The sequence below is a fragment of the Giraffa tippelskirchi genome, chromosome 13 (assembly GCF_054371585.1).
Source record: "Giraffa tippelskirchi isolate mGirTip1 chromosome 13, T2T-mGirTip1v1.2.pri, whole genome shotgun sequence".
NCBI lineage: Eukaryota > Metazoa > Chordata > Mammalia > Artiodactyla > Giraffidae > Giraffa > Giraffa tippelskirchi.
The window spans coordinates 8,279,060-8,303,186 of record NC_137287.1 but is presented as its reverse complement, the minus strand read 5'-3'; the positions used below and the strand labels follow the sequence as shown (position 1 = coordinate 8,303,186).

Genomic DNA, 24,127 nt, shown 5'->3' with positions numbered 1-24,127 from the left:
AACCAGTGTAACCAACGTCTGCTCTGCCCAGGGCCCTCACCCACGCCTACCCGGCCACTCTCCACTATCTCTCTCTGCAGCTCCTTTGAGGCCATGACCAGGATCTGAATGGCCTGCATTAGGCTGGTACAGGAACCAAGGATTCTGCAAAAGAGCAAGAACAACAACAGAAAAGTTAAGGGTGCAAAACAGATTCACGACAACGCCGAACACTGTTTTCACCTTCTTGTCTAAACAGAGGCAAACCTGGGATGGGAAAGAAGGCAGGGAATATTCTGGAGATGAAGCCCTGAAGGAAAGGTGGGTGAGAGAGGAGACTGGAGTGGGGATCGTCTCCATAAGGAACAGAACAGTGGTGACTCTTGGGGTTCCTTTCCCCTATAATGCAATAGTGGTATTGTGGTATTAATAACAACACTGATCCTGGGACTTCCCTGGTGGTCCAGTGGTTGAGACTCTGCACTTTCAATGCAGGGGACGCAGGTTTGATCCCTGGTCCAGGAACTAGGATCCCACACACCAAGAGGTGTGGTACGGCCAAAAAATAATAATACCGGTACTGACAACTCCATAGACTCGGCCGTTCCCCGTGGCGGCTTAATGTTCTACTCTAATCGGTATGAGCCAAGGCAGGACCAGGTGGATCCTCATCACCCAGGTGCCACCATGCTGCTCAAACTGACCTTTCGTTCACCTCCAATTTGACTCCTGTGTCTCCAGCTCGGGATTTGCTGAGCATCTCCTATTCAAAAAGAAGCAGGGTTTCCGAATACATCACAGAGACTGATGGTCCAGTTACATCTTGGGTCCAACATCCTGCAGGAGCCACGAAACCTAGCACTGCCTACCCATGTCCTCGTGAGGGTCAGGAAAACAACTCAGAGCTCCAAACTACTCAGTGGGAGGCAGCTGGCACTACCTACGGCCTGCGAGTGTCTTAACATCCTGGTACTGGGCTGATGAGCACAGCATTCTGAGAAGTATGGCACCATGCCAATAGGGGCAGCTGCACCAGGTCCTTGAGGCAGGTCCTCCTACCAAGACGGATGGCCTGAGTCTTCCACCAAAGGACCTTTCCAAGGTGCCCGCTCAGCTTTTCCTGAGACGACAGTTACTGTTGATTTACTGAGGACCTGGCACCGAGACACCTGTGCATTATCGCACCGGACTGTTTACAATAGCGGTCTCCAACCTTTTTGGCACTAGGGACCAATTTCATGGAAGATAATTTTTCCGTGGACCAGCAGTGGGGGGGGGGGGGGGGGGGTTTCAGGATGATTCAAGGGCATTACATTTATTGTGCACTTTATTTCTAATCTAATGCCGCTGCCGATCTGATAGGAGGTACCTGACTGTGGCCTGGAGGTTGGGGACCCCTGCTTCCTCCCTCTGAGGAAGGAACTAGTGTCATCACCATCATATAGAGACGGAATCTGAATCTTAGCGAGGTTAACGTAACTTATTGGAAATCACACAACTAGCAAGTGATCAGTCTGGAACTTGAGGTTGGATGGCCTGACACCATAGTAGGTGATCCTCACAGAAACTGCTCATCTTCCCTTGGCTAGAACTTTCTATCTTCTGTTTCTCAGAGACCCTAGGGGGTTTGGGTTTGTTTTGTAGGAGGCTTTTCAGAGAAGGGGGCTTTCCTGGTGGCTCAGACAGTAAAGAATCTGCCTGCAATGCAGGAGACCTGGGTTTGATCCCTAGATCAGGAAAATCCCCTGGAGAAAGGAATGGCTATCCACTCCAATATTCTTGCCTGGAGAATCCCATGGACAGAGGAACCTGATGGGCTACAGTCCATAGGGTCGCAAAGAGTCAGACACGACAGAAGTGACTTAGCTTGCACGCACGCATGTACGCACGCACGTGGGGGCTCTGCAGAGAATGACAGAGATATACCCAACAGGCAATGGGCAGACGGGTAGCAGTTGCAAAGCATCACTTTAGGCGATCTCGCAGACACTCTCATACCTCTATTCTGGCCGTAGCAGCTTCAATGGCAGCGGAAGTGGCAGCCATCTCCTTGTCCACCAGGTCCCCCAGTTCCTCCTGTTTGATGTCCAGGCCTCTGGGCAGGAGCTCCTGTGAACAGCATCACGAACGCTGAGACCACCCTCAGACTTCCTCTCTACCCTCCCGTGGCACACCAGTAAACCTCACATGACGGAAGCTATGAGCGCCCTGCCACATAACACTTCTGCAAGCCGGGGAGGGGCTTGCCTGGAATTCTCTCTACGGCGTGAACTCTGCAACTCCACACTCCTCCCACCTGTAACTTCACTCAGAACCTACCTCCTTCCAATAGGCCATCTCCACTGACCCCCACAAGGCCACTCAGTTGTAGCCGCTCAGACCCCGACCCCACCCCAAGTAGCATTGATTGAATTTGCTGCTTGGGAGGTACTTCAAAACATCTTCCAATGGGGATGATGTCTTCCAACCAGACAGTCTGTCCCTCACTTAACTTTGCTGCCAGGGCAATCATACGAGGCAGTTACTACTTCTGTCCAACTGTCCAATGGGAAGTCATGGCTCAGAAAGGTCAAATGTCTTGACCACAGTAACTGCTAACAGATGGAGAAGCAGGGATCTAAACTCTGGTCTGATGGCAAAGCCTGTGATCTTTAGAAATATTAAGTGTTATACACACGAGTATAAAATAGATATGAGTGGGTCAAGAATATGATGACCCATATTATCCACCACCCAAACTTAAGGAAGAGCTTAAGAAACATCCTCAATACTTTGAAATCTCCTAGCCCTGATTCCATCTGCCTTCCTTCCTACTTTCCACTTAAAGATAAACAATTCAGAAGAATACTTACCATGTCTTTTTTTGGTTTGTTTTTAAAATCCCTATGAATGTATCTTTAAACAATGTAATATTGAGTCTGCATGTTTTGGAGAAGGAAATGGCAACCCACTCCAGTATTCCTGCCTGGAGAATCCCATGGACAGAAGAGCCTGGTGGGCTGTAGTCCATAGGGTTTCAAAGAGTTGGATATGGCTGGAAAACTAAGGATTGCATGTTTTGGTCTTTATTTGAAAGGAACCATACTGCAAGTATTTTTCTATGATTTACTTTTTCACTTAGCATTCTGTGTGGGAGATTCATTCTATGACCTAGTAATTCTACTCCTGGGTTTATACAGAAACTCTTACGTGTGTGCGTGAGGAGATATATACAAGAATGATCATAGTGTGGGACATCTCTGGTGGGCTAGTGGTTCAGAATCCACCTGCCAAGGCAGGGGATGCTCGTTTGATCCCTAGTCTGGGAAGATCCCACATGCTGTGGGGCAATGAAGCCCGTGTGCCACAAATACTGAGCCTGTGAGCTCCAACTACTGAAGCCCACATGCCCTAGACCCCATGTTCTAAAACATGAGATGCCACCGCAATGAGAAGCTCACGTATTGCAACTAGAGAGTAGCTCTGCTCACCAACAAACCCAGTGCGGTCACAAATAAATAGTGAATTTTTTAAAAACTTAAAAAGAAAATCCTATGACTATGTCACCCTCTAGAAGGCACGGTTAGCAGCTTCTCATTCACCATAGTCATCAGTTCAGTTCAGTCGCTCAGTCGTGTCCGACTCTTTGCAACCCCATGAACCACAGCATGCCAGGCCTCTCTGTCCATCACCAACTCCCGAAGTCCACTCAAACCCATGTCCATCGAGTCGGTGATGCCACCCAGCCATCTCATCCTCTGTCATCTCCTTTTCCTCCTGCCCCCAATCCTTCCCAGCATCAGGGTCTTTTTCAATGAGTCAACTCTTCCCATGTGGTGGCCAAAGTATTGGAGTTTCAGCTTCAACATCAGTTCTTCCAATGAACACCCAGGACTGATCTCCTTTAGGATGGACTGGTTGGATCTCCTTGCAGTCCAAGGGACTCTCAAGAGTCTTCTCCAACACCACAGTTCAAAAGCATCAATTCTTCAGCGCTCAGATTTCTTTATAGTCCAACTCTCACATCCATACATGACCACTGGAAAAACCATAGCCTTGACTAGACAGACCTTTGTTGGCAAAGTAATGTCTCTGCTTTTTAATATGCTGTCTAGGTTAGTCATTAACTTTCCTTCCAAGGAGTAAGTGTCTTTTAATTTCATTGCTACAATCACCATCTGCAGTGATTTTGGAGCCCAGAAAAATAAAGTCAGCCACTGTTTCCACTGTTTGCCCATCTATCGGCCATGAAGTGATGGGACTGGATGCCATGATCTTAGTTTTCTGAATGTTGAGCTTTAAGCCAACTTTTTCACTCTCCTCTTTCACTTTCATCAAGAGGCTCTTTAGTTCTTCTTCACTTTCTGCCATCCTTCATCCACAAATTTCAGGTTCTTCATCTCACTGCCCACTTCTCCCCCATGGGAACCTGCCTTCCCCATGGGATCCTTTCTCTTTTTATCTCTTTTGCTCTTGATCTCGTATGCATATGCAATGAATTCAACATTTGCTGGGTGTTAACCACTCAGTGAGTGAATAAATACATTGTCTTCATTTCAGGTGTTACCTGCCCAACCAGATAAAAACCCTTGAAAACAGGAAAGCCGGGCTCATTCGTCTTTGATGCTGCCGAACACACTGATGATCACACATCAGACTCTCAATTAACAGCCAGTGAATTAAGTTGAACTGGAAAGTCAATCTTACTTTCCAGTTAGTCGGGTTTTACAGTCCTCTTACTTTACAGTCCTCTTACCTTAAATCAAGTTTCAAGTGCAGAAAGAACTGGCTTAGAACATCACTGATTCCCAAGGAAGCCCCCAGCCCTGACTCCAAGAACAACCTTCTGCAGGAATAAATAACACTGATCATACCTCGCTAATGGCCGTGATCCTGGTGAGGCAGCTCCTCATGGCTGTGCTGTCGGCATTCTCGAAGATTTTTTCTTCCTCCAGGAAAGACAGATAGGTGAGGGTCTCCCTGCCGTACTGCTTACAGGCCTCAATCAGAGCTGCAGAGGCAAGGCGACAGAGACTTTTCAAGGTCCCCCCTGGCTCCCTGTGTGTTTGGGGCGGCCCCTCCCCTCTGGTACTCACAGTCGGCCGACTCTGGAGGGGCTCTAAGGCAGGTGGCGCTGCCATGAACAATGGTGTCACTGGTCAGGTGGGCCAGGAGTGTTACCGAGTGGAGGAGCCCACTGATATCTGCAGGAGTTGAAAGGAAACGTCTCAGTCCCGCTGGGGGTGGGGGGTGGGGGTGGGGGACGGGGTATCACTTCTGTCCCTCCTTCCTCCCTACTTTGCAAGACGGTCACACACACTCCTTTTCTGGGGGCAAAGGAACCGATCACCGTTGCTATGTTCCAACATTTCTGAACATCACCTGGCTGTTGTTAGCAATATACCCTACCTATCCTTCAGCTCTTACCTTCCGGGCACGCCAAGTACTGGCTCCAGCATCTTTCCAGTTGCTCAATGCAGCTGGAAGTGGAGTTGACCTTGGAGAGCAGGTGATCTGTGAGAGGGAAGACAGGGTGAAGTCAGAGCCATAGTCACAGCTCGCTTCCTCCCCATTAGTTAATCTGCCTAGTGGATGACCTTCCTGGTGTGTGTGTGTTGGGGGTGGCGGTGGGGGAGGGGGGGGTGTTGCCCTGCAGGAGCTGCCCTGAGAGCAGGGAGGGAGGAGAGGTCATTGGCTATGCTGATACGTGATTCTCTCATTGTAGCTTCAAAGGCTCTGCTTCGGAGTTACCTGGTCTTTTAGCCAAGAATCATGGAAACCACACCACGGCCTCATGTCTGCCCCTCATTTCCCATCACTGCTCACTGAATCTAACCCAGGCCTTCCTGTTAAGTCTTTCAAGGCCTTGGCAATGGCTTATACAGGAAAAGAATCTTAAAAAAACATATTTAAAAAGTGGGTATGTGTGTAACTGATTCACTCTGCTGCACACCTGAAACTTCATGTTCAGTCACTAAGTTGTGTCCAGCTTTTTGCAACCCCATGGACTGCAGCCCGCCAGGCTCCTCTGTCCATGGGATTTTCCAGGCAAGAATACTGGAGTGGGTTACCATTTCCTCCTCCAGGGCATCTTCCCGACCCACGGATCAAACCCATGTTTCTTAACGGCGACTGCAGTGGCAGAGGGGCTCCTTACCACTAGCGCCATCTGGGAAGCCCACACTCAATACTGTTAATCAACTATACTTCAATTAAACAAGAAAAAAGGCTCTTGGATTCTCATTCCTCTTGAGCTCAGAGCCCTGGCTCCATGGGGCTAATATACACTCACGCTCTGCCCACCACGCAGTCATTCCCATTGCTGCGCCTCTGTGCTTTGACCCATAGACTGCATCGTGTAAGAGGTAAAGCGCAGGCTCGCCTGTCTCGCTGCACAGGTGTTGCAGGCCCTGGCTCTAGCAGTACTGGCTGTGTTCTCAGGTCAAATGCACCTGCTTCATCACCCGACAAAGGAGGGGTAACAGTACCATCTCCCAGCATCACGGTGAGGATCGCTGGACCAAGACAGGTAAAGCACCGAGAATGGTGCCTTCACACAGCATAGCGAGCACGCAGTAAACATCAGCTGTTCCTGTTCTTTTTTTTAATTTGGTTGCGAGGCGCAACTGATCTTCGTTGCAGCCTGAGGGATCTCTAGTTGCTGCAACTAAGAATTCACACGCCACAACTAAAGATCCCGCATGCCGCAACGTCGGCTGTTTTTATGGGTTATTATTCCCCACTTTTCTTCCTCTCCATGGCTTCACGTTTCTCCTCTTCTTTCAAAACCCAGCTCACACCATCTCCTGTGGAATCCCCCACAGCTGCCTGCTCCTCTAGCATTTCTGAAGTCAGTGAGGTACCCACGTGTGTTCCTTCCTTTGTAACTGTGGGGTTTCCTTACAGATGGGTTCCCCGCTGAACAAGATATCCTAATCCTTCCCGAAATACTTCACCAAATCGAGATCTTTCTAGTTGATACTGAAAATCATCTGTTCCCTCCCTTCTGCCTTGTCCTCAAAGGGACCTCTCAGGACTTTGCCAACAAGTTCCCTCTGCTTCAAAACAAGCTGGAATCTATTCATGGCTATCACGCCCTCCCCGATCCCCCAGGGCCTGGAGGCTCTTCCGTCTAATGCGTGCCCCATGCTCTCGTGATGGGGGCCCTCTCTGATTCCAACGTATGCCCTGAGGACTCTGGGGGCCGGGGGAGTGAGCCCTTGCTTACGTCTGTGACGCTTAGGGGTGCGCGGGGGGGAAGGTATCGCTTCTGCCCCTCTGTGCTTAAGGAAGATGCATCCCCCTCTAGATCTGAAGCTCACGGCAGCCGCGTCTGGGTTGAGACCACACTGTTCTCCTTAGAGGCACACAGGGCTGCCTGTCCCTCCTCCTCTTGGCATTCAGAAGTGTTTGCCGGCCACAGCACCCAGAAGGCATTTCACAGGTGTGATCCACGACTAAAGCCGTAGGTGTCCCACCTTGGGGGAGGTGGCTGGCGGGGTGGAAAGTCCTACTGCCCAGGACATAGGCTGCTGTGCTGCCCATTTTACAGGTCCCAGGGGCTGGGGCCGAGGCATCCCCAGGCGATCCTAACACACAGCTGTGCTGCGAGCTTGAGTCAAGGTCACACGGAGTTCAACGCCAACGCGAGGATCGGGGTGGGGGGCGGGGGGCGGGGGGCTGACTCCCCGAAGCTGGGCGAGGGGAGGGGCACCTGCAGATCCAGCGCAGCTCGAGAGAGTGGGCTCCTCGAACAGCCTCAGGGCCTCCTGCACCACCTGCTCTGCAGCCCTCCTCGACTCAGCCAGAAGCATCTTGTGCTGGTCCTTCTCGAGCTGGCATATAGATTCCTAGAGATGAGGGTCCCAGGAGGTGACGGCCGGCCACAGACCTCCCTAATGAGCCTCCACCCAGTATCCGCTGGTGACAAGTCGGGATTCCTGGCACCTTAGCTCAAGCTGTAGCTCATGAGGCCCAAGGCACGTGGTTCGACACAGAGCAAAAGCCTTTAACCTTGTCTGCGGGCGTGTGCCACCGAGGACAGGAGGCTATGGCGCTGGACCACGGCCGCCCATCCTCTCAGCCTTGGGGAGAGAGGGCCAGGTCCCTTCTCATCTGCTCCGTGCGAGGCATTAGAAGTTATGCTCACCGAGTATTCACCTTCACAATCCAGCCAACGGCCCCACACTCCCTTTCACAGCACCCCTGCCTCCACCAATACCCGCAACCCAACGGCCATGGGTGTGAGACTGGACTTGGTCTGCCCCAGGAGCGCCCGTTACTCACCTGTGCGCTGGATAGCTTGAGCTGTGTGTACTCCAGCTGCTCCCGAAGAGCAGACAGCTCCTCCTCTCGACAAGCCATGGCGTTCATCAGGCTGTCCCGGTCCTTCTCCAGGTCTGTGATCTGGGCGGTCCATTTTGCCTCTGACTGTGATGGGGATGGAGGGGCCCAGAGGGAGTTGCTGGGAGAATGAAACTGTCCCCTTCCCAGAGATCCAAACCCACCACCAGGCCAAGAGGAGTCTGCCACCTGCATCCCTGAGTGCAGACTGATCCTGGATGGGACCAGGCGGGCCACATGCTGCTGGGGATCGATGCTGTGCTAAGTCGCTCCAGTCGTGTCCGACTCTCTGTGACCCCACGGACTGTAACCCACCAGGCTCCTCCATCCATGGGATTCTCCAGGCAGGAATACTGGAGTGGGTTGTCATGCCCTCTTTCAGGGGATCTTCCCAACCCGGGATCGAACCTGTGTTTCTTGTATCTTGCCTGTCTCCTATATCTTGTCCTCAATACCATCTAGGAAGCCCTAGTTGACAGAAACATCAAAGCCCTAGGGGAAGGAAGAGAATGAAGAAGGGAAAGACAGGCGACACTCACCTGGGCAGAATTTTCCAGGCTGCCTTGGACAATCTGGAGTTCCTGTTTGCTGGTGGCAAGTTCTTGCTTCAAATTCTCTAGTACTTCTGTCTGTTCTTGAGTCTGAAAGAAAAACAGGAGCACTGTGATCTAGGTGGTGGCTTCAAGGGATAAACACGTAAAAAAATTCCCAAGCTATAAATGTAGATTTGTATAATCTTTTTTTTTTTTAAACTATTTTTTGTATTCTGGCCATGCCACATAGTATGCGGGATCTTAGTTCCCTGATCAGGGATTGAACCCATGCCCCTGCAGAAGTGCAGAGTCTTAACCACTGGACTGCCAGGGAAGTCCCTGTATAATTTTTATATAGAAGCAAGAGAGGTCAGAATGAACCAATAATTTTTCTTCCAGCTACAGGAAATGTCAAGGGGGAGCTATAGGCATGGAGTCCCCAAAGAATCAGATACGCTTGAGCAGCTGAGCACCACACTCAAATGTCATGCTTGAGCCCATAAATAATACTAATTAAAGCAGAACCAGAGTTTTAATTCAGGCCTCCCAACACCTGGTAGGTATTCTGCTGACTCACTCTATCTCACCATCTTGAAGCAATTCCCCTTCTTTGATTTCTAAGTGGTGTTTTTTTCAAAGAGCAGGTTGTGACCCATGAGTAAGAATTCATAGCAAACATTTTTTTTTAAATGCAATAAACAGAGCCAAAAAATAACCCACATGCATTCACATAATAAGGTAAAGTATCGCTCTGTGAAACTTTGATTTTCATGATTTTTTTTTTTTTTTACTTAACTTTTTGGCCATACCATGCGGCATGTGGGATCATAGCACCTCGACCAGGGATGGAACGTGTGCCCCCTGCGCTGGAAGCGCAGAGTCTTAACCAGTGGACTGCCAGTAAAGTCCTCCATTAGATGCTATTTTTACTTTGGGACACAGAAAAGTGTGAAAGCCCCTGCTTCTAAGTGGAAGGCACTCTTGTTTTATCCACCTGCCATCTCTTACGCCAATGGGACCTGATGCCTAATGCCAACTCCACCCCAACGCGTGGCTGTGGGTCTTTGTAAATGCCGATCCTCTCTCTCTGACATCCACCTGCTTCCACTTCAAAACCTCCTGGAGATTCATCTTAGCTGATGAGCCCCACTCAACTTCAGACCTTTCATCATGTCATGCCCCTAACAGCTTACACGTGAGGAACCATGTCCTGCCCCCGAGGGCCCCTTGCCACCCTCCCCGCAGATCTGCCCCTAAAGACAAGGCCCGTTATTCTGTTCAGCGCTCAAAGCCCCCTCCATCTCGGATGGACGGCACCCCTCCTCGACTCCCACCCACTTCCCCTTCCACTTACCTTCCGCTGGGCCTGGTCACTGATGCGCTGAAAAGAATCCTCCAGCTCTTTTTTCTCCCGTTCCAAATCCACCTGGGCTTGTCTGGCCACCGACACCTGTTTGGTCACCTCCGCATTCTGCAAGGGAAGAACGGTGTATCGAACTGGCTTATCTCCCGCTTAAAGGCCATCTTCCTTGTAGAACAAAGGATAGCATTCAGACTGCGGGTGCCCTAAAGATGGACACAGACATCGCTTCGCCACCCAGAGGAAGCTGTTGCCTTCAGATGCTCGGCTCTCAAGTATTACAAAAATGATAAAGATGGGGATATCACAAGTAGGGCTGGTGCCTAAGGTGGAGCTTGAGATATGCGAGTCAAGGAGCTCTGGTTTCCAAGGAATGGTGGGGACACTGGCCCTGGAGAAGCCAGGCAGCCTGGATTGACATCTCCCCGGGCAGGGGGCCTGCGTACGTGGGGCAGGGTGCTGGTGGTGGCGGCGGCGAGGGTCCTACCTTCCGCAGCAGGTCGGCGTGGTTCTGCACCAGCTCACTGTACTTCTCCTTCAGCTTGCTGTAGCGCTGCTCGTTGGCTTGGGCTTTCCCTGAACCGTCAAGGACCAAGGTGAGGGGTCTGCCCTGGGGGGGGGACCCTCTGCTCTTCTGATAAGCCAGAGCCCCTAGAAGACCATCTTGCCTTTCCACAAGCAGCTACACCTCCTTCTCCCATAAAAGTCTTACTTAAAGTCCTCTGGCAAGTCCGCTTTAACGAAGAAACCGCCTGATTCAAATCCCTCCACTGATTCATGCCCCTTGAGCGTTCCAAACTTGGCAAGTTTAAATCAGTGTTACTGGCTTCTATGCCACGATTTTTCGTAAGCTCTTCCTCTTTTGTCACCCTCTGTCTCCCCATCTCTGTGTTCTCAGCAGGGCCTCATGGGGAGCTCCAACCCACCCTCCTAACCGGTGACACGTTCACGACAGCCCCTCCGGACAGACGCAAGGCAGGGACCCTGGTGCCCAGTCTCAGCCTACATTCCAGGGCTGGCGGGGCGCTGCCCTCCCCGGCCCCACCCTCACGTCCACCCCAGCGACAGCTCCTCACTCTCGATCTCCGTCAGGCTCCGCTGAGCCTTCTCCGTGTCCTCGCGCTTCTTCTTGAGCTCGTCCAGCTCGGCCCGGAGGAACTCGCTCTCGTCGGCCGCCTGCTGCCGCAGGTGCTGCTGCTCGGCCAACTCGGCCTCCAGCTCGCTGGTGCGGCCCTTGAGCTGCAGCACGGCCCGCTGGCTCTGTGGGGAGGACCCGGGGACGAGCGAGCGCTGGGTGGGACGAGAGGGTCCCACCCACCACGTCTCCAGCGCCGACCGAATAAACACCTGGGGTTTCCCAATGAGCTCACTCCCAAGGCCTCGTGAAGAGTGGAGGTCACTACAAGCCAGCCACCCACCAACAGTGGAAGAGGGCAGGGGAGTTCCGGTCCTGTTAGAGGGACCCGGGGGCAGTGATGGACCAGCCAGAATGAGGAAGGGGAGAACGCTTGCTGGTCCCAGCTAAAGGATCTGACCGGCCATGAGTCAGCAGCAGATATTGCAAACAGCCAGCAAAGCTACAAAGCTACAAGTCAAGCCTTCTCATCACCAGGTGACAAGAAGAGGTATCTCATCGCACAGCTTCATAGCCAGCTGGTGGTCACGATTCTCTCCAAGTATCACAGGGCCCCTGGAGTGTGGCTTAAATGCTGCTCGCAAGGGTAAGTACACTGGGAATGCATGACAACCTGGTCCTCTGGCTCTGGCATTTCTACTAACTAACCCTCCATTAAGATGTGGCTCAACAAGAGTGGATGTGAAGAGAATTTAGTGTTAAAAGCTGTCATGTTTTGGTGAAGCCCAGAGGTGGGTCCGAGCCGATTTCATACCTCAGTCTTCATGTTTTCCAGCTGTGCTTTCAGTTCCCTAGTCTCTCCGAACAGCTGATCAATTAACTGATCCCTAGGAAGAGAAGGAGAGCAAGCTTGCTTCCACTGTGCTTCTTTCTATCTCTTTCCTTCGAAATGCGAGCCAGGAGACCCAGGGAGGAGGTTAAAAGCCGACGTTCATTTGGGAACAATTCTTTGAAATCCTGTAAGTTCAACTCTAAGACTCCAAGTGTCTCCAGATACTAATCTATCACCCACGGGCCCACAGGTATCTTAACTTCATTGGATATTCCTCTGGGATCTGAAAGGGGTCAGTATTCAAAGGTTAGGGCTTCCCAGGTGGCTCAGCAGTAAAAAAATCCACCTGCCAACACAGGAGACGTGGGTTCGATCCCCGGGTCGGGAAGATTCCCTGGAGAAGGGAATGGCTACCCACTCCAGTATTCTTCTCTGGAGAATCCCATGGACAGAGGAGTCTGGCAGGCTACAGTTCATGGGGTCGCAAAAGAGTCAGACACGACTTAGTGACTTAACAACAACTCGAAGGTCAAGACCTTTATCTATGAAGCCCAAGAATTCCTCTTTGGTTGGGTGTGGTGAGTGAGCTCTTGGCTTAACATAGCTCCCACGCCATCTGCTTTAACCCCGCAGCCCGGACTCACTTCTCGTCCTTGTTCACGCCATTCTGACTGTTGAAATTGAAGGGATCGCTGCTGGAGGAGCTGCCAAAGATGTCATCGAACTTGCTGTCGAATGAATTCTGCTGCGACCAGAAAGGAGTGAGGACGAGGTTAGAGACCCAGAGGGTTCTGTGTGGGTCTCAACAGCCACACGTGGGAACAGATGCTTTCTTTATCTGGTTCATATCCAATTACAGCACCTCCTAGGGACTGCAGGGCAGCGTGATCTGTCTAGGTCAGCGCTTGGGTTAGAATGTGGCTACAGAATTTCTCTGGTGGTCCAGTAGCTAAGACTCTGCTCCCAATGAAGGGGGCCCCAGTGCAAGGGGGCCCAGGTTTGATCCCTGGTCAGGGAACCAGATCCCACATGCCTCAACCAAAGATCCCCAACGTAGAAACTAAAAAGATCTCATGTGACACAGTGAAGACCTGGTGCAGGGGCTTCCCTGGTGGCTCAGTGGTAAAGAATCCAGCTGCCAATGCAGGAGACATAGGTTTGATCCCAGGTTGCGGAAAGATACCACATGCTTCGGAGCAACTAAGCCCTGTGCTACAACTACTGAGCCTGTGTTCCAGGGCTCAAGAATGGCGATTACTGGGCCCATGTGCCCTAGAGCCAGTGCTCTGCAACAAGAGAAGCCCCTGCACCGCAACGAAGATCCAGTACAGCCATAAATAAATAAAATGTAAAAAAAAAATAAAAATAAAAAGATCCGGTGCAGTCAAATAAATTAATAAATAAATAAGAAGGTGGCCGAGCCTGGGCACGGTCCTCCTGCCCGCCCCCCTGCACCCGGGGGCACTGAGAAGGGCTGAGCGAGCTTCCTCCTACAAGGTCCTCACCTGCTGGGAGGCGTCCATGCCCATGAGGTCATCCTTCTCTAAGACCGGCTCGCTGTCGGGGGACGACGCCTCGGCTGGGATCACCACCACAGGGCTGACGTGTTCCGACAGGGCGGAGGCTCGTAGGAAATTGGGTGGGTTCTGAAGAGGCAAGACGCATTTCTCGAACCCTGCCCACCTGACAGGCCCCCTGGGCTTGGCAGTTCCCTGGCACGCTTACCTCTGGCAGTTGAGGGATCTGAATGAGCCGCTTGAAGTACTGCAGGTTGCTGGAGCGGTAGAAGAAATCTTTCAACCTAGGGGTGGAGAGAGGTTGGAGGGCTGCTGGGGCCTTCAGTGGCCCCGGGGAGGGGACACCCCACTTTCCTACTGCCTGCCCAGCCCTGGGCACAGGCTGCCAAGGAGATGGCCTCCATGGTGCGATTATGATGCTGCCGGGAGACATTATGTATCGCCAGCCCTCACTGATCTGGGGGTGAGCAATGTTGGTGTTGTTTAGTCGTAAGTCGTGGCCGACTCTTTGAGACTCCATGGACTACAGCCTTCCCAGGTGGCCCAGGGGTAAAGAATCCATTTGCCAATGTACTAGATTCAGGTTCGATCCCTGGATCTGGAAGATCCCCCGGAGAAGGAAATGACAACCCACTCCAGTATTCTTTCCTGAAAGGATCCCATGGACAGAGGAGACTGGCAGGCTACAGTCCGTGGGGTTGGAAAAGAGTCGAACACAACTTACTGACTAAAACAACAACAAATTATCTTGGATGGATATGGGAATGAAGAAAGTCCAATTTTTTCTCATCCTCAAGTCTCTATTTTGAATCTAAGCACTGAATGCGAAGAGCACCAGACATACTTTCTGAGATGAGAGGGGGTTAGTGATACCAGCCCGCGCTCTGCAGCACTGAATTTTCTCCTGCTCAGCCCAATAAACGAAACCCCTGGGGTCTCAGGACAGCCCATCAGACCCCAGGGTTAGGACTGTCCCTGTGACCTCACAGCTGCTTTCCCCGAATTTGAGGACACAGAGGCCTCAGCCGCTGTGTCTGTGAAAGAGAAGGTGATGCTTTCATTAGCTCGAAGAGTGAAGGGAAATTGAATCACCTGACCACACGTCCCCCGCTTTCTGGGCTGGAGCCAACAGTAATAGGCTCTTGCTTTCCTAAGCTACTGGAATTTAACATTCCAGGAAATCAGCCCCAGGGCCTGTCTCCTAGGATTTAATAAGTCATTTTTTATAGCATAAACATACAAGGCTTTTCAAATAGAATAAGGAACCAGGTGGTTAGCACAACTCTGAACTTGCCCTCTGATTGCTACTCAGCAACCAGCAAGAGAAGCCTGGGCTTGGGTTCTGGGGGCGATGCTTTTCCTGCAGTCAAGGATGAAGAAATTAACAAGGAAAACATCACGTTAATGTCTTTCCCGGCTCCCTCAGTCCTCTGGACTCTCCTCCATTCTGGCCCCTCTTCTTGGGCAAGCTTAATTGAAATATGAACTGGACTTGTCATCTCATCACCAATTTTCTTCCCCAAACGCACCAGAATAATCTGCCCCTCTGTCAGACAAGCTCTTCCTCTTCTAGACTAGACAGTGGGCTGATTATACTGAATTGATTCAAACACTGAACACTACAATCTTGAGGAACTGTTATGAATCAGGTGCTAGAGATATAATTACAGGCAAGACAGTCAAACAAAAATAAGGTCATTCTTAGAACTAGAAAGGAAATACATAAGGTGCTATGATGGAGAATATGAGGGTGGGTGGGTGGGGAGGTGGGGTGGAGCTGGAGGAACAGGAGACGGGGGGAAAGACCCCACTTAAATAGGTGGCTAGAGACTTCCTTTGTGTGGAGATGACTGAAGATAACCTGGATGGGGCTGGCCAGGCTGGAAGAAGAGCATCTCGAGGAGGGGGAATAGTGAGTGCTAAGCCTCTGGGCTCTGGGTATGTTTCAGGAACTGGAAGAGGACCCCACAATGTGTGGCTGCAACACTTTGAGCACTGGAGAACAGGTCAGAAAGGGCAGGCAGAGGCCAGATCATGCAAGGACCTTGCAGACAACGGAGAGGAGCTTGGATTTGGTTTTCATCATTATCAGAAGCCACTGAAAGGTTGTGAGCAAGGGGTTTACGTTTTTACGAGGTCAGTCTAACTGCTGGGTGGGGATGGGATTGCAGGGGCCAGGAGCAGGGCACTCTGTCCATGCTGGAGAGTCCTGGTACACAGCAAAAGCAGCAGACGAGGTGGGAGGCAGGACGAGAGCCAAGATCTGTTTGTAGATAGACCAAGTATCATCTGAACTTGCTAATGGATTAAACATGGGGAATGAGGAGAATGGTGAGTTCCAGATCTCTCTCCTAAGCGGATAGTGGGCAGTATTTACTGAGATAAAAAAGACCGGGAAGAAAACGTTTTTGGAAGAAAGCCTAGAGTTCAGTTTGAGATGTAAATTTGGTGTGAAAAGTGAAAGTTGCTCAGTCGTGTCCGACCCTTTGCAACCCCATGGACTATACAGTCCGTGGAATTCTCCAGGCCAGAATACTGGAGTGGGTAGCCTTTCCCTTACTCCAGGGGATCTTCCCAACCCAGGGATCGAACCCAGGTCTCCCACATTGCAGGCAGATTCTTTACCAGCTAAGCCACAAAGGAAGTCCAAGAATACTGGAGTGGGTAGCCTATCCCTTCTCCAGCAGATCTTCCCGACCTAGGAATAGAACCAGGGTCTCCTGCATTGCAGGCGGATTCTTTACCAACTGAGCCCTCAGGGAAGCCCAAATTTGGTGTAGAGATGTCAAACAGACCACTGGGGACGTGACCCTGGGATTCAGAGGTGAGGTCTGGTTGGAGATACATCTCTTGGAGTTGTTAGCGTGTACATGGCAAGAGAACAGGAGAATTTAGGTAAAGAAAAGGAGAAGAGGATGAAGTCTTGGGCATAAGGGAGGCAATGAATGAATGAATGGAATCACCTTCCTCTGAGATTTATTAGAGAACTGATGGCTTCCCCAGTCATTGGTAGTTTTGCCCACACCTTCTTCTCCTTCGCCTTTAAAGCAATAAAGCAGGTACCCTCGTCCCTCTACGATTTAAAAGCAAGTGCTCCTGGAACTTCCCTGGCGGTCAAGTGGTTAAGACTCCACGCTTCTAAGGCAGGGGGTGCGGATTCAATCCTTGGTCGGGGAACTACATCCCACATGCCTGCCGCATGGTGCGGCCGAAAAATAAAATATAAAATAAACTCAAAGCAAGTGCTCCTGCAAGGATGGGCTGAGTTTATAGCACTTTTAGATTCACTTCTTTTCTGTCACTTAAGCCGCTTACTTTGTGAACTGCTCCAGGAAGCGGTCCCGGTGGCCTTGCAGGGTGTCGGCTGGGAGACCTGGAAGGAATAAGAGTGAGAGGGAAGAAGAGGGGCAGAGGGCAGGGGACCTCCCTCTGGGGAGGGGAGGGGACCATCCTCCCTGGGGCCGGTGGTCAGCCCGGGGGAAGGCATTCCTGACCTAGAGCTGCCGGGAAACTGGTAATCAAGAGGGCCCAGTTGGGGCCAGCAGGGACTCGGGGGAAGCTTATCCTCCAACTCTCCTTCTGTCTGCTCCTGGAGTGCAAGCTCCCTGGGCACAGAGGGCTGGAAGTTGTGTCCCTGACCGCAGCAGCAGGGTGAACCAGGGCAGGCCCTGGAGGGGGGCTCTCTCCCAGGGGTCGTGTACACTGGATGCCCTGGGTGAGGCCTCGTGCAAATGTGAGTCTGGGAGAGACCCAGAGAGCCTGCTGGGGGTGGGGGGTGGGGTGGGGTGGGGGCAAACACCACAGGATTAAGACCCACAGGATCCAGTCTAGCACCAGCTCGGTCACTGCTGACTCTGCGATGCTGGACAAGCAGCAGCCTCTTAGGGCCAGCCTCCTCCCTGGCAGAGTGGGGACCACTCACCCCCCAGATTGTACAGTTCTGTGGAGTTCAGCTATAGATGTCTTACATTTCAATTTTAGTAATTTTTGAATGTGATACTGTCATTTGGTATAAACAGGGAGTACACATATAAAGTATAGTAATTCAAAGGGGCAAAAGTTTACAGTGATGACAATAGCACTTTCCCTCAGCAATCTTTCTCCCAAGAACCCAAGAAGTCCAGTGGTGAGAAAAACATGAGACAAACTCAAATGAGGAACATCCTATGAGGTATCTGACCAGGACTCCTTAAAGACTTCCCTGGTGGTCTAGTGGTTAAGAATGCACACGCCAGTACAAGGGACAGACACAGATTCGAACCCTGGTCTGGGAGGATTTCATACGCTGTAGAGCAACGAAGCCTGTGAGCCACAACTATTGAGCCTAGAGCCTGTGCTCTGCAACAAGAGAAGCCACCCCAACGAGAAGCCTGGGCACCGCAACTAGAGAGTAGCCCGCCACTCGCCACAACTAGAGAAAGCCCTCACGGAACAACGAAGACCCAGGGCACCCAAAAATAAAATGGAGAAAAAAGTAATAAAAGCAACAACTGTCGAAGTCATAAAAAACAAGGCAAGTCCAAGGAAACTGTCAGAGCCAAGAGGAGCCTAGGGATACCTGATGACTGAATGTAACACCGTGACCTGGATGGGATCCTGGGATAGAAAAAAGTCATTAGGCATAAAGTGGGAATGTGAATAAAGCATGGACTTCAGTGAATAATAACGTATCACTATTGGTTCACAAACAATGTGGTAGCCTGGAGGGGGAGAGCAGGCCCATCCTGGGTCACCACTAGGGCAGGTTGGGTGCATCCCTGAGCACAGCAAGGCTTGGCCCCGATCTTTTATTATCAAGACGGCCGGGAGCTCCAGGGCCTTCTGGACTAGGAGCAGAAAGCCAAGGGCACCGGAGGTGGTGGAGAGCTGCCTCTCTCCAGGGACGGCCTTGCAGCCAGAAGCTTCCAGAGATCAAGCCTGGAATACTCACAGGAGTGGAGCTTGAAGAGAAGCTTGACAGCGTAATCATAGAGGTGGCTGCAATCCAAGATGACCTGGATGAGCGGGGCAAGGCGGCACTGCCCGGCTGTGGTCACCGATACGGAGCGGGACATGTCCAGGGAGTTGAACACTAGGGGACAGGAAAGGGAGACATGAGCAGAGGTGGGGAACGAGAGGCCACCTTCTCAGAGGGCGGAGGACAAGCATCCAGCACCGGAGGACCTATTCTGTGCAACCATGGTCTCGTGTTAATGTGTTTAACCCTTTTAGTGCTCCTCTGCTCTGTGCTCAGGCGTGTCCGACTCTTCGTGACCCCATGGAGTGTAGCCCGCCAGGCTCCTGGGTCCATGGGACTGCCCAGGCAAGAATACTGGAGTGGGTGGCCATTTCCTCCTCCATTCAACACTCCTACGGGGTAGCTCAAAGCATCCCCATTATACAGAAGAGGAAACTGGAGGTAAGCAACTTGAAGGCGCTCACAAAGCCAAGAAGTGGTTTTGCTTGACAGATGCTGAGTTAAAAGCCAGAGCTCCCGCCATGGCCAGCAACTAGACTAGGAGCCTGCGCCCCCGGCAGTCAACAGGCTCCCTGTGTCACAAACCGGTGAAATGAACTGGTTCTACGCCATGTACAGCCCAGTGGGAGCCCAGGAAAGAAGGGATTTGTGGGGGAGTGCCCCAAATGCCTCCTTCTGGTCTGAGAAGCTTTACGCTCTTTGCCCCCCATTGGCAGAAAGAACACATCACCTGGTAGATTTCTGATCTAATGTGGGAGGTGAATTCTTTTTCAAGAGAAGCTCTCAGTTTTACGGGGAATCAGAATTTCAGGATCGGAAGGGGCTGTTCACCCAGCCCCACCCAGCCCTCCGTCTCAGGCATGAGCTCGGTCTCATGGTGACCTCGACCCTAAGAAACACCCAATCTGGGGGTGACAATAGAAAGCATGTGGGGAAAATATCCAACGTTGATCAGAACACAAAGGAGCAGATAAGTCAGCCTGGGTGCCTGGTGGTTTGTCCCAGTGTTCTTGGAACACCAGACAGGGCGACATGCAGGAACCTTGGGTGGACAATCGGAGAGGCTCCGAGGACGCTGGGCAAGGAGCCAGGAGGAGGGTGGACCATCAGGATCAAGGCTGACGGAGGTCCTTGAGGGGAGTGGGTGAAATGCCCTCCACTCTCCCGGGCTCCAGAGGGCAAGATGCTCCTGTGGACCCCTCCATGCTCACCCCCTGCCCCTTGCTCCTAAACCAAGCAACTAGATGCCTGGCCGTGGACCCTCAGCGCACACCACTGGCCAGGCTGATCTCCCCGCAGTGGCTGCCTGCCGCCTCCGGAGACTCCGCGCATGGCCGGCACCGAGAGACTTCCCCCCTACAGGCCCTCAGCACATGGGACTGCCCCAGAGGAAAGCCCAGAGCCACTGTACTCGACCTTCCTTGGCCACACTAATCCCTGTTAGCGGGCTTAAGTCTGGCAACTGAAAAAAAAAATCCCAAACAGTTCTAATTAAAAGGCAGCTTTTCTTGACACAAATTAGAAGCAGCTGTCACTGCGAGGCAGCCTTCCCCGAGTCTCAGGGCTTCCCTAGGCTCCACTCTGGCAGGGAATCCCAGGCTACTCCGTCTCCCGGCCAGTCTGCTGCTTTCCAGGAATGCCCCTTGGCATCCAGTAACATCTAAAGTGGTGTGACCGGGGGCAAAGTTACTCAACCTCTCGGTGCCTCCAGGAGCTCTTCCGTGAGATGCAGATGGTTCTAAGGGCACATTCCTCTAAGGGTCTTATAAGGAGGTCTTGTAAGGATTAAATGAGAATGTCCTATAAATGGCATAGCAACCTGCAGTGGTTCTTCGGGTTGGCTTGGAGACTGATTAGAATCACCCGGGGAAACGCAAAGATGACTCGTGTCTGCCTGCAGCTCCTTCACCCCTGCTTCTGTTTTAATTGGTCTAGGGTAAGGCGGGGGCGAGGCTTCCCAGGTGGCTCAGCCATAAAGAATCTGCCTGCCAATGCAGGAGATCAGGTTTGATTCCTGGGTCGGGAAGATCCCCCTGGAGAAGGAAATGGCAACCCGCTCTAGTATTCTTGCCTGGGAAATCCCATGGACAGAGGAGCCTGGCGGGCTGCAGTCCATGGGGTTGCAAAGAGTCGGAAATGACTGATCACACATGCATGCACGCAAAGCTGGGGCATTAGTGGGGCTCAAAAGCCCCCCCAGGTGATTCTAATAAGCAGCCAGGGTGGAAACTGTATTTTCTAACTTGGTGCTTCTCAAACTGTAACATGTATCAGCATCCCCTGGAAGGGGATTCTCCAGGAGAATTCTGTGGTGAAGGAAGGGTGCTGTCCAACACGCCAGCCACGTGTGCCTGCAGAGTGCCTGCACTATGAGTGCAACGGAGGCCCTGACCTTTTAATGTTATTTAATCATAATTAATTTAAATAGTCACAGGTGGCTATTGGCTACCATATTGGACAGTGCAGACTTGGGGAGTTCGTTAAAACAGATGACTGGTCCCACCCCCAGAGATTCTCATTCAGAAGATCTGGGGTGGGATTTGAGAACTTGTGCTTCTAATATGTTCTCAGGTGATGCGGATGCTGCTGGTCCAGGGACCACGCTTTGAGAATCATCACAGATGCATCCAATCAACATTCATTGTCACTGGCCCATGTTTCCCACAGTTGAAAACCTGGGGCACCTCTTCGGAAGGTTCTGATCCGAATCTTACAAGGTCACAGACTAAGACTTAGAAGCTAGCTAGACTTCCGATACCATTTCTCTCAGTTCCTGGGCTCATAGGAGGTGAATGGGCTTTTCCCTGGTGGCGGGTAAAGAACCTGCCTGCCAATGCAGGAGACGTGGGTTTGATCTCTGAGTCAGAAAGATCCCCTGGAGGAGGCAATGGCAACCCACTCCAGTATTCTTGCCTGGACAATCCCCATGGACAGAAGAGCCCGGCGGGTTACAGTCCATGGGGTCACATGACTTAGTGACAAAACCACCACCACCAAGAGGTGAATGAGGATGGAAGGGGGGTGGGGAGACGTGTAGAGGAGGCTCTTGGTTCCAAATCAGCACTGTCTCCAGGATGAGAAAGCCACCAGCATTCAACCATGGAGGAGTGTGTTCAAAGCCTCGGGTAGCTCTCTCTAGACAACTCTAGCTAATTCACCCCAGATACTTCCAGAGCATTCAGATGGATGTTGACATCAGTTTATGAACTCTGTCCACCTGCTGTTTCTTCACTGCTGTTCCTCTAGAAAGCAAGTGTTCTTGAACTTGGTTGTTGAGCACTTGCAATGACACGTTCTAGGCACGGGGCTAGAACAGAGGTGAGCAGCGCCTGGTTCCTGATTTTTGAGGAGGAGCTCAGCATATATTGCTAATAACCCAAGGGATCGAGGCATATGGAAACAGAGCCAAGTATCACGGAATGCTGGGGCAGAAAGGGTGGCTGTGCAGACCATCTCAGCAGAAATATATCCTGAGGGCCAGCCCAGCTGAGCGGCAGACAGGTCTGGGCCAAAGGACTAGCCAGTGCTGGGGCCACCGTCCAGGGACTGTCAGAGAGACCGGAAGTGTCTTTGGACTCTGGGAGGCCTGGGCTTAGCAGGGAGGCCAACGCGGTGGGGAATTGCAGCCCTTCTGGTCACATGACTCTGAGAATACCCTTGGCCTTCAACCCCTCCCTGTACCAGGGCCGAGGGGACAGACGCAGTGGGGCAGCTCCATCTTCCTGGCCCCATGCTGCACAACTTGTACGGAGAGGGGTGCTGGACCGGCTGCTCCCAGGAGGGAACCAGTCTGGGGTCAGGTGATGGCCAGGAAAGCCTGGGCCAGATGGGAGGGAGAGACTCACCAGTTTGGAAGAGGTTAAGTTCACACTCCAGGTAGTCGAACATCTCCACTGTCAGCTGGAAACTGGACCCAAGAGGAAAGAGAGCTTATACTCCACGGCCCAAGGCCAGAGTGCCTGTACTGCCACCAAAGCACGCGGGCACAGGTGTGCACGCACGCACACACATACCAGCTCCGAGTCTCAGCCCCCACCTAAGTGGATATTAAGGCCATTGGAAGATCAAGCAGGGTGAATTCAACAGTGACAGCGGTAGAGAAAGCGGGCAGGTTCCACGCTGTGTTGGGAGGGCAGAGGGGCACAGAGAAGGGAGGCCTGGAGTGGGAAACACCCTGGAAGGGTTCTGGATGAGGCACCAGCAGTAAGCGGCCCCAAAGTCAAGTCACTCAGTGGCTCTGTCCCCACCTCGGCCCCTGGCCCTGCCCCGAGGCCCTCTGTGACCCTAACCAGAAGTGAGAGCACCTATACAAGCTTCCATCCCCCTCAGTCCAGGGCGTGAGGACGGCCACTTACAAGTTGTTGACGTCACTCTCTCCGGCCTCCTCTAGCTGCCGGTCACTCATGTGAAGGTTGCCTGGGAACCTGGGGTTCTGGGAGGGAGGCAGAGGAAGTCAGAACAGGGGACCCCGAGAGCTCTCTCTACAGCCGACATCATGCACACCAAGCCCCACTGAGCTCCGGCAGCACAGGCTGGATTCTGCTTGGTGTGGGTGCCTGCATGCTTCCCAGGGAGTGTGGCAGCTCTCACAACCACACACACACACACACACACACACACACACACACACACACACACACACACACACACACACAAACACACACACGCGCGCATAGGTCCTGTGATCGGCTGGCTCACAGCAAAGAACACCCCCCACCCAGCAATACAGGGAAGGTTCCATCCCAACCCTGAGACCCCAGGGAGGGTCCCAACCCCACAGCCTGTACCACGGACATCGCCTCCCTGGGGCAAGGACACCCAACGTGTGACTGCCAGCGGTCCCCAACCTGACACCCACATCAGGCAGGTAGTGTAGCCTCTGCTTATCCCCAATACATTCCGAATTCTATCCAGGCTTCCCGCTGTCCTCTGACCACTTCCGGGAGCTGCTATTGTGAGTTCAAGGCCAGGCAACCTGATTCTCACATTAACTTTGGCAAAACGGAATTAGTAAAAGAAACTTGATGGTTGGAGAAGATTACAGGAAGCACCCCCGCAGTCAAGGGAGGTAATCTGGGATTATCAGTTGTTGAGTATCTGTCGTCTCCTGTCTTTCTTGGCATGGTCTGTCCGGAGCAGAGGGAACACAGGGCAGCTGGCAAGTGGAGGGGAGCACAGAGACATGGGTGGCCAGTCCACCAAGGGGGCTCTAAATCCCAGGGTGAGTTCTTCAGGCTCTGAAGACAGAAATCCTCCACTCGGGCACCCCTGTCTCTGGCTGTAACACCTTTGCAGTCCCCTCCTGCCCTGAGGCCCACCACGCTCCTCTGCCTCAGACACTCAGGCCAGTTGCTTTTTACTTTTTTAACTGATTTTAGTTTTTGGCCGCACCATGCGGCATGTGGGACCTCAGTTCCCTGACCAGGGATCGAACCCACATATGCTGAATTGGAAGTGCGGAGTCTTAACCACTGGACCGCCAAAGGGAAGTCCCCAAGCCGGTTCCTTTATCGTCGCCTTCCGGCCATGTTTACTTCCTTGCTGGGTCTGGA

The 24,127-nt window shown here is 52.1% G+C and overlaps 1 protein-coding gene across 12 annotated transcripts in view; it reads right to left on the bottom strand.

The window, feature by feature from the left end:
* The window catches only part of HIP1 (huntingtin interacting protein 1), a 133,197-nt gene that overhangs the window by 8,011 nt on the left and 101,059 nt on the right, over nucleotides 1-24,127 (bottom strand). For 5 of the 12 annotated variants that reach the window (XR_014073326.1, XM_081557845.1, XM_081557850.1 and 2 more), the window contains 20 exons: nucleotides 22,931-23,007; nucleotides 22,421-22,482; nucleotides 18,549-18,689; nucleotides 16,934-16,991; nucleotides 13,827-13,902; nucleotides 13,607-13,747; nucleotides 12,746-12,843; nucleotides 12,084-12,156; nucleotides 11,271-11,454; nucleotides 10,682-10,770; nucleotides 10,189-10,305; nucleotides 8,841-8,942; nucleotides 8,245-8,388; nucleotides 7,673-7,808; nucleotides 5,386-5,472; nucleotides 5,055-5,162; nucleotides 4,833-4,969; nucleotides 1,978-2,088; nucleotides 684-742; nucleotides 51-144 (listed from right to left, as the gene is read on the bottom strand). Coding sequence is in view for 10 of the 12 variants with exons in the window: in XM_081557845.1 (XP_081413971.1) it covers nucleotides 51-144; nucleotides 684-742; nucleotides 1,978-2,088; nucleotides 4,833-4,969; nucleotides 5,055-5,162; nucleotides 5,386-5,472; nucleotides 7,673-7,808; nucleotides 8,245-8,388; nucleotides 8,841-8,942; nucleotides 10,189-10,305; nucleotides 10,682-10,770; nucleotides 11,271-11,454; nucleotides 12,084-12,156; nucleotides 12,746-12,843; nucleotides 13,607-13,747; nucleotides 13,827-13,902; nucleotides 16,934-16,991; nucleotides 18,549-18,689; nucleotides 22,421-22,482; nucleotides 22,931-23,007 (2,094 nt within the window). In the remaining 2 variants the exon portion in view is untranslated. Of the gene's footprint in view, nucleotides 1-50; nucleotides 145-683; nucleotides 743-1,977; nucleotides 2,089-4,832; nucleotides 4,970-5,054; nucleotides 5,163-5,385; nucleotides 5,473-7,672; nucleotides 7,809-8,244; nucleotides 8,389-8,840; nucleotides 8,943-10,188; nucleotides 10,306-10,681; nucleotides 10,771-11,270; nucleotides 11,455-12,083; nucleotides 12,157-12,745; nucleotides 12,847-13,606; nucleotides 13,748-13,826; nucleotides 13,903-16,933; nucleotides 16,992-18,548; nucleotides 18,690-22,420; nucleotides 22,483-22,930; nucleotides 23,008-24,127 lie in introns of all 12 variants that reach the window. The other 7 variants (XR_014073325.1, XM_081557844.1, XM_081557849.1 and 4 more) reach the window with 3 other exon arrangements.